Source organism: Morchella sextelata (genome assembly GCF_020137385.1).
Source record: "Morchella sextelata strain SCLS chromosome Unknown scls_3, whole genome shotgun sequence".
NCBI lineage: Eukaryota > Fungi > Ascomycota > Pezizomycetes > Pezizales > Morchellaceae > Morchella > Morchella sextelata.
In genome coordinates, this window is record NW_025408618.1 from 2,424,874 (window position 1) to 2,434,388 (window position 9,515).

Here is a 9,515-nt window from a genome sequence, read left to right on the forward strand (position 1 = left end):
GAAACCCGTGTCTGGTCCCAGTCGAACCATTCAACCGAATGAATATAATAGGTTCCAGTCCAGGATTGAAGATCTGACCCTACATATCTTGTTATTTTATAGAAGAAAGAATAGGCTAACATCTTACCTTCTTGAATGCTCATGTATTACCTATTCTACCAACTAGCCAGCCAGCGGTAAATGAGATATCATAACCAAAAACCATTAAAATTTCTAACTACTCTGTGCCACCGGATCAACGAAAGCCTTCCCCTTTTTCATACAGGGCCGATCATCCCCATGCCAGCGATATGGATTCCGAAGAAATCTTACGATCTGATGATGGTTTTGATATAACCCAGAGTTTGGTGTGGTCACTGGCGCTAGAGGACAACATACGAAGAAGAGAGGTCCCTAGGTTATCATCATATTTCAATGCTATAATCTCCGAAAGCACACATCTCAAGCAAGGTTCCAACGTTCAAAGATCCAATGAGGCCCTTCAATGCTGTGAGGGTACAAAGAATATGAAACAATGATTGATGTAGAATATGCAGTCAGAACTCATGATGTGGGGAAAGTCGTTACTGTGATGTGTACTTTTCTGGAAAAAACTGCCGACACATCCACCCACAAACTTTCTGTTTATGTTGATATCTTTCTTTTGCTCCTTCCTCACCCCAATATCATCGGTTCAAGGTCCTCATTCGCCGGGAGATTCAGCGTAATTTATGAGTTACTGATATCTATCGATCGATACTCAGGCAGGAGGCAGGGTGGATGGACGGAATCGAAACGTATGTAAACATCAGACCCTTAGAGTTGTATGTAGGCAATGTATCTAGTTAGGTACGTGTCATCCCCTCAACACTCAAGGTTCATGGATCGCTTTGGTCGACGAAGATTGCCCTACTAGACACAGACTCCAAGATTTTCTCTTGGTATCGTTGTTGGGTGTGCTAGGTTGTACGTGCTGCTGCTGCGTGTGACAACACGATGGCTCTAGGCAACCATCGCAAGCTTTGTCGTGCAGTGCATGTGCCATTCCACTTGATCTTGGTACAAGTCAGTTAGTAATGTGTTCTATGCCATGGGGATTAGACAAGACGATATGAATAGCGAATTGTAAAAATAAAGATGTAATGTCGTAAGTTAACAGTAACGACTCACGATTCCTCGGGACGTAGAGAAAAAATAGCTAACTGAAGTGGCTTTCCACATTAATCTTTGGGCTCATCACCTTGTAGCCAATGGTAATTGGTCGAAGACAAAAAACGGTGGAATAAGGAAAGAGACTATTAATCCGAAAAGGGGTAGACAACGTTAATTTCTACATACCGTAGCAGCACCTACTCCTCTCCGCACGTATTGTACGCTAGATCGCCCACGAAAGCCGATGAACAACGGGCATAAAAAACAAGCTCCGCAGAACGTACCCCGAATTCAGGGTGTCTCGCCTGCCGTCTGTCAGCATATTGATGTTGTGTTGTTGTTGACATTGGGTTTCCAGTTGCTCAAACAGCTCTTGCGGTCCTGGCTATGCTTCTGAAACCTTGCCAGTCACGCCATGACGGATATCGATTCGCTCTTCTCGCGCAACAAAGAAACGTCGGGTCCAGGAAACAGATGCTCAGTCCCAGCACCACGGGACATGGAGCAAAAAAGCAAAAAATATCTTATGCAGGCGCTGAAGGCGCAGCAAACGCGGCCGCGGGCCCCCTGCTCGGTCCTCTATCAAACGGGACTTACCATTTCAAGCCGACAGAAGACGCCCTCTTTTTTTTTTATTTTTTATTTTCTTCCCTATGGTACATAGGTAATGTGATAGATAGATCCAAGTGACAATAGTCGCCAGGATCGACGAAGACTTTGAATATCGCAAAATAGTAGATGAGTAACGCTTAAACGCACCTATATGAGTATATATTTCGGTGATAGGTAGGGCCAAGATTTCACGAGAAGAGTTATATTTTTATTTCATGGAGAGACAGAAAAAATAAGAACCGTAACGTTTTGGAACTCCCCGCTAAGGATGCCTGTTAGGATCAGTCCACCATTTACCTGTGCATCTCTACATGTAGTTATCTACCCCACATGTATGTACCTACTGGTCAACGTCATGGAGATCACAGGAAAGAAGCTTTAGGATGTGTCAGTATCGATAGTTATCTTTAGCTACTCTACCATGGGCAAAGACCATTGAAAGCTTGTCTGGGGATCTAGAGTAGGAGATATGATTTTTAGGTACAGGCCCTTTTTGTCAACTGTAAGAAATTGTGGCTTGCATCTGATAGGGCAACACACTTCCACACATCGTTCGGCTCGCAAACGATAACTTAAATCAAGCGAGGGACACATGTGATCTCCACAACTCATGTACATTACTATATTTTACATGGCGAGGCTAAGTATAACCTGCCTTTGCGGGGGAGGCAGTGTAAGGCTTGATTCCTTTATGGCAAGCGGGCATTAACACGTTGAGTAAATAATTAGGTCGCCTATTTAGAAATCACACGTATTTGGAGGAGGTAGAGGAGGGGATATGGTCGCTGGCACAGACAGGTAGGTACTCTACATACATACACAGTGGTGGAGGCTCCTTTATCCCACTTGAGGGCCTTTTTTTTTTTTTTTTTTTCACTTGGTGGGGGCTAACGGCTGCGTTGGACGACTGAGTATCACCACATGTAGGTACTTACATGTATCTCCCTTGGCTGTGATACCTACGAGTTTTTCCGGTTGTAGCTGCTAGTAGCACACAGTCATACCAGTTGTAGCACAGACCAAGCCAATACCCTTGCTGTGCCTTTACAATTTGACTCTCCACGTCGGTGTCCTCTCGCTTATAGAGACAGCCAAGGGGAAGGAGGCAGGAGTTGAGGCAGAACTAACAATTAATTAGGTCGCCCTTTCTAACTACAATAGTGTACCTGTGTAGACACACATGTATCATAAGATATTTTATTGAGTTGATAGAGCCTCACGCCATCAAGCCATGAGCGCTCCCGGCGCCCAACTGAAAGGAAACCGATTGTAATAAGAAAACGCCTATTATTGAAGGAGGCAAATTTGGTCCCGCGAACAAGGTCCCGCATGCGTCCTGGATAAGAAGCAATCGACAGAATTTGCTTTCTGGGGTTTGGGGGCGTTGATCCAGACCTCGAGGTTGGTCCTTTCCTTTCCTTCCCCACCATATTAGAGTAGCTGTTTCCGTCTATCAAGTGGCGCTCGACACTTTTAATACCTGGTTCTGGTGGGCATGGTGAATTATCGTCTCCTGTCACTTGTTCCCGTGATTGAAGCCTCTTTGCGACTACTACACGATGCTTATTGGTGCCAGGCCTGACTTGCTTCTGTGACATGCAGAATAAGAAGGAACGGAGTTCGTCTGTGCTTCGTTACACCACTCCAAATAGCGGGATTTTGATTTGAGCACCCCCCCACACACACCCAATTGTCTGTGCTTGGTGTGCTAAGCTCTTTTATTTAAAAATAGTAAAGGGTCTATCTCCTTTTGTATACTGACCAATCAAGGTTTGATCTTGGGCAAGTATTAGAGCATATCAAACAGAGTGAAATGGAACTTTTTCCGACGTGTCGCGCGTATTTGCCGATTCGAACAGGATCATACCTTATGTCAATGGAGCCAAATTTCTGATGATTAGAGAATATGGATGGAATGTTATTCCGTTCTCAAGCCAATACACATGTATTTGTCAATTTCCGTGATTGTCCCGAGCAAAATACCAAGTGCAAGTGATAGGCGATGAGCGAGATACCCTGACTGGGGAAAACAAATACAGCGTCGGACAACTCGAAGCCAGCCGCTAGTCCCAATTAGGAACAAGCTCTCCCTAATTGAGATGATTGGGAAACGATATATAATACGGTGCCTAATTGGGATTGCTCTTGGCAGGAAGTTATTATTTCATAGCAGAAACACTTCTGCAAATCAAATATGTCAGATCCATTTGGGAAGATTTTTGTTGAAAGTCGGTGGCTACATCTAGTGGGCGTGTGAATTGCCTCTTTCGCAGATCAATTAATGGTACATGACGCTTTGGGAATGGGGATGGTAGATATCGGAGGGTCGGGAGTCAGGGTAGAGCGGGAAGGGAGGAAAGGGTGCACTTTAGAGTGTGTGCTTCCAAGGACTCGTCTAATTATTACGGATTAGGAATTGGTGCCAAAGTTCACCCGAACGTCATGGACATCATTTCGAACACTCTTCACCTCCTGGAGAGTGCTACATGTTTGAATCGGTAAGAGTTAATTGCCTAGGTTTGTGAGTGTACCTAGTTTAGCATGTATGTGGTAGAACACTGCTGCACAGGCTCAGTAATCGCATGCGACTTTCGAGTTCGGGATGGGAATTTAGCTGTGCAGCATGGGAAGATACGCACAGTGATGTAAAGTGTGATTTCTTCTTTCCTTTTGCCCATACCCGCCTAGCTGGTTGGCTTTGTTCATTCACACACCGTAGGGCATGCGCCTCACCAAGCGAGGCTGGTGAGCAAAGCCTCGGTGCTAAATATCGTACCATCCATGTGGATTAGGATTTGTCCCATCTACATAGGCGAACAACCCTGTCCGGGTCCAGCGATGCGGGGGTCACCGATTCTGAACAGGGAGAAAGAGGAATAGCTGGTAGGACTGCAGGATTGCAGGATGCAAGATATGTTGGATTGGGACAGGTTGGGGCTTCCTTCATTCCTTTTTGGGCTACAGATTCGTGTTTCATGGGATTGGAAAGTATACATTAGGGTACATAATACTCTGACGAGATGATAGGTGTCGATTCGGTGGTGGTGATGATGATGATGATGGGGGGAGGAGGGTATTGTTGGTGATATGATGATGATGATGCTGATGATGATGAAGATGATTGTAGATGATGAGTTGTGACTGATGGGAATTGAGTTGATTGGAGGGATAAATTAATTGCAAGGGATTGATTGAGAAACCGTACTATGAAATCGGTTTTGAGAAAGGAGAGATGTAGACAAACCACTTCGAACTTCCTCATGGTGGACCTGCAACTAGTTGCAGGGGGACTGGTGCCTAGTCATCAGCCCTGCCAACAGCGAGTCCTGGACCCACGCACTAAGAGAGTCTTCCTTAGCAGCAACACTACCACACCGTTCACCCTGAGCACCCTTCCTCCATGTCTCACACTGCCACCATCCACGATAGATACATGTATGTACACAGACACATACAGGATACAGGCATGCTGCGCGGGGGGGGGGGGGGGGGGTGGTGGAGGAAGTCAGACAGCTTGCACTCCCACTATGTATGGCGAGGGAGAATAATTAAAGCCAATCTTGTTCGTTATGCCACGCAGCGAACCAATCACCCTCTGGCTGGGATATGTGCACAGAAACGAGGGCCGGTCGCATAGAAGGATCCATCCACACTCATAGCCCCCATGGCCCATCCCATATTTAAAGAAGCCGCAGCATCTGCTCTCACTCACTCGTCTTTGCCCGAAAGCCGTCTTACAAAAAGACACGAAGATCTCCATTCAATCTTCCTCACCCCAGCCCTACAGAGTTCCCGGTTCAGACTCATATACATAGGTAGATAATCCGCCATCTTCGACAGCAAGGCATATCACAAGGCATTCAACCATCCTCACTAAAGCTTCCTTTTTATACTTAAAGATTCGAGAATCTGCCTCGCACATATAATTATCATCCTCCCACACCGAACTTTTTCTGTTCTCGTGTCTGCCTTCCATCCTTCTAGAACCCAGGACACAATCGAGCGGCAAATCTCGTGAGATCTTTAAGGTACGTTTGGGGGAATCACAGATCTTGTTTCCTACTCTTCCAAACTCTCGGGTCATGTAGCGTCATGTCTCTCTTGAAATGTCACAACTTTTTCAGCTGGTTTCGAGTTTCGCTTCCATTATCGTAAACCTCGGTTGTCGGCCCGTTTGGCTGGCAGCTGAGGAACGATTATCACATTTATTGTCTATCAAGCTCTAAAGCTAACCGCACAAAACGGTTATTAGGTGAGCGAGAAAAACAAGCATAGTTCAGCTTGTCTCTCCTCAGCTCAGTTATCTCCCTCCCTCGCAGCAACAGTAACACTACATATTACACAACAATGGCAACCTCGCAGTCATTACCTACCTCGTCGATAGCCCCTAGTATGAAGCCGGAGGCCTTGACAGACTTTGTATTATTCGAGGAAAACGAACCTATATATTTCGACTCGCGGCAGTTTATTCACCAGAGCAACCCTCAATTCCACTCAGCGCCAATCCACTCAGATAATTACGTTACATCATCAGCATCACGGGGTGGAGTTGTGGATTGGAGTGCAATGTTAGAGAACCCAAGTAGTATAGATAATAATCTACATACACGGCAGCAGCATCAAGAGGCAGTTAGCAAGCCATTCTACCCCATGGACCTTCCGCCAGCTACGTCGGCCTCATCATTCGACAACTACCCAGCCTACACCGGATACGGGATCTCAGAAAGCTTCGCAGACGAGATGCCCCCAGCCCCAGGCGTCCTAGTCCACCCTCCGACATTTCCTTATCCGTCTAATATTCCTCAGGAAGACTACAGGCAAAGCCCCTTCCCTTCTCCAGTCACCTCGGCCGGTGGATGGGATGGTCACTCCTCAGTCACAAGTGCTATCTCTGGATCTGAAGCTGGCAGCAACTCACCTTACCTCAATGACGACGGCCTGTACACTACTCAGTATCCCACTGGTACGTTCTTCACCCAGCTTCCTGTTACCTCTCTGGAGCAGTTGTTAACGAACATATCAGCAACAGGAAGCGTCGACCCTTCGCTCATCAGCATCCCTTCGCCAAACCAGCTGAACGATGATGCCCCGGCCTCGGCTTCGTCACATGGCTCACCCGATTGGCAATCGGCACCATCTCCAACTTCTAACCCTGCGTCGCCAGTATTCAACAAGCCAGCAAGATCTGGTGGATCCGTTGGCCGTCTGTCACCTTACCCAGCACGCGAGCGCCCAGCTCCTTACCCAACCCGAAGGCCATCAGTATCGTCCCAGGGCTCCCGCAGGTCCCATGGATCACCAATTGGAGCTGGTAATTTGGAATGGTTTGAGGATCCCAGCGGGGTCCAGGGTGAAATCTTTGCAGGACAGCAATTGCAAAGGGCTGCAAGTGCCGAGTCCCACCGATCAAGGGGGGCCAGGGCACCAAGCAGCTCTGCCAGCGTCCCAAGCAGCCACAGCGGTGTTGGATTATCAGGAAAGGATACAGTCTGCCCAGAGTGCAACAAGAGTTTTAGGGATCTCAGGGCACATCAACTCACCCACCAGTTGGAGCGACCAGTGAAGTGTCCGATCGCAACATGTGAATACTCGAAAAAGGGATTTGCTAGAAAATATGACTGCCAAAGACACACTTTGACACACTACAAGGGAACAATGGTGTGCGGGTTCTGTCCTGGATCCGGGTCAGCAGTGGAGAAGTCGTTCAACCGTGCAGACGTGTTTAAGCGCCACTTGATGTCTGTACATAACGTCGAGCAGACGCCTCCAAACGGCCGCAAGAAGATTGGATCAAAGCAAGGTTCTTTCACTGCGTCCCCTACGGAGGAAGACCGCTTTTCTGGCGCATACATCACCGGAAAGTGCAGTATTTGCGCGGTCACTTTCGCCACTGCTCAGCAGTTCTACGAGCATTTGGATGAGTGCGTGCAGCTCAAGGTTGTCCAGGAGGAGCCAGCTGCAGCATTCAACGAAATGAATCTTGACTCGGTCAAGCTAGAAGACATGGAAGAGACTTCAGAGAAGGGAAAGCGATTCAACAAAGATGAGGAGGAGGAAGACGAGGAAGATGTCGAGGAAGAAGACGACCTTGCCGAGGAGGGTGAAGACGGTGCCGATGACGGAAAGGATGAAACCTTTACCCCACCCGGCCGCAAGTCCACCGGCAAGCTTGGACGCAATGGCTCCAAGCGAGCCACTCGCGGGGGAGCAAAGAAGCCCGCTTCCGGGAATGGAAGCGGTGGGTCACGTCCGAGGTGACAATCAACTCACTCCCGAGTAATCGGGGGTGGCTCCATTCAAAAGCCGGCCTCTCGCCCGCGCCCAAGAAAGAGGAAGAACTTTCCCGCCGGGTGGGGGAGCCAGCCAGAACAGATGGTGACGAAGAGAAGATGTCTCATGGTTTTCGACGGACCGAAGCTATTGTGCCGCGATGAGATGATGATGAGCACCGAGTGGGAAGTCAGAGCCCCGCTCGGCGGAGACTCGTATGTCTCCGACCTTGACTTCTGGACTATGAGGCGCGCAGAGGCCTTTTTGGACGCCGCGCCCAGCAAGGCTGCACAGTCCACATCAAGTGGGATTGTGGGAGAAACGAGATAATACTGCAAATTTTATTTTTTTGACGTTTCTTCTTTTTTTTTTCTTTTATCTCATCCTTCTATGTCTATTATTTTTGTATTAACCCTTTTTATTTCCTTTATCTTTTTTTTGGATTCGATTTTTTATTCATTTTGGCGTTGCATTTTTCTTTTACGGTGTTATGTTTTTCTGATCTCACGAGCGACGATACGATGGCTGGGAGCGGGTCTTTTTTTTTTTTTTTTTTGGATTATTTTTTTGCGATCCCACCTCAAAGCAAAAAAAAAAAATCCTTTTTCCTTTACGATTAGCATGATTGGGATTGTTTCAACGGGACGGTGTACCTTTTTCTTTTGGGTTTCATTTATGTTACTTCAGCTGAGCTGTTGGGGGGTTTTGGGGGGGGGGGGGGGGATGTGGATATGAATTCACAATGTTCCGAGAGAAAAAAAAAAAAAAAACACATTTGGCATATGGGGGGGGGGGGGGGGCTTTGAGGATTTTGGGTTTACTAGTATCTTTGCTTTTTCTGTGCTTTTTTTTCCTTGAGTGGGGAGAAAATCGGGAGAAGGGACAATGGGGACGGACTATCTAGATGAATTAAAGGGCCACCACCAGCCTTGGTTTTTTTTTTTTTTTTTTTTTTTTTTTTTGCATTGAAAAATTAATGTTCCCGCTCAGATCATGGTGCAGTGCAATATAGAGTACCTACATGTATATTTTTTGCCACACGCGAGAAATATGAGACCAGTAATTATTATAAGTGAGGGAGGGAGGGAGGGAGGGATGACGACACTAGCTTACGAAAAGCGAGTCCAGAAAAATTAGAAGTGAGGGTTATGAAAAAGAAAAAAAAGAAAAAAAAGGTTATCTAACTCAGATGTGAGAATCCGACGATGCGAGTGACTGCAAGTGATCTGCAGGACGCATCGTTTCTTTCCCATCCCATGCCATGCCCCATCATGATTCATCAGCACTCAGGGGCTAACTAATTAATTAGCTTCATACATGGCAGAGTAGAGTAGTAGTACCTAGGTAATTGCTTTTTAGTTACCTGGCTACCTCCGTGTGGCAGCTCCATCAACTGCCATCGATAGATCTGGGGGGGGGGGGGAGGGGGGCGCGGAGGTGGGACGTTGGGTGGGGTGGTGGGGCGATCAATATGGGTGAAGATTAATTAATGCGTGAAGAAT

At 47.1% G+C, this 9,515-nt stretch overlaps 1 protein-coding gene across 1 annotated transcript; it reads left to right on the plus strand.

Annotated features, from left to right (window-relative positions):
* Nucleotides 1-6,090: 6,090 nt before the first annotated feature.
* Nucleotides 6,091-8,343, plus strand: H6S33_009444 (uncharacterized protein; the record flags this gene model as incomplete). The annotated part of the gene is made up of 6 exons (XM_044840840.1): nt 6,091-6,206; nt 6,306-6,706; nt 6,767-7,067; nt 7,155-7,812; nt 7,870-7,981; nt 8,111-8,343. 6 exons carry the CDS (start codon nt 6,091-6,093, stop codon nt 8,341-8,343), a joined length of 1,821 nt encoding a protein of 606 aa, XP_044698259.1.
* Nucleotides 8,344-9,515: the final 1,172 nt, after the last annotated feature.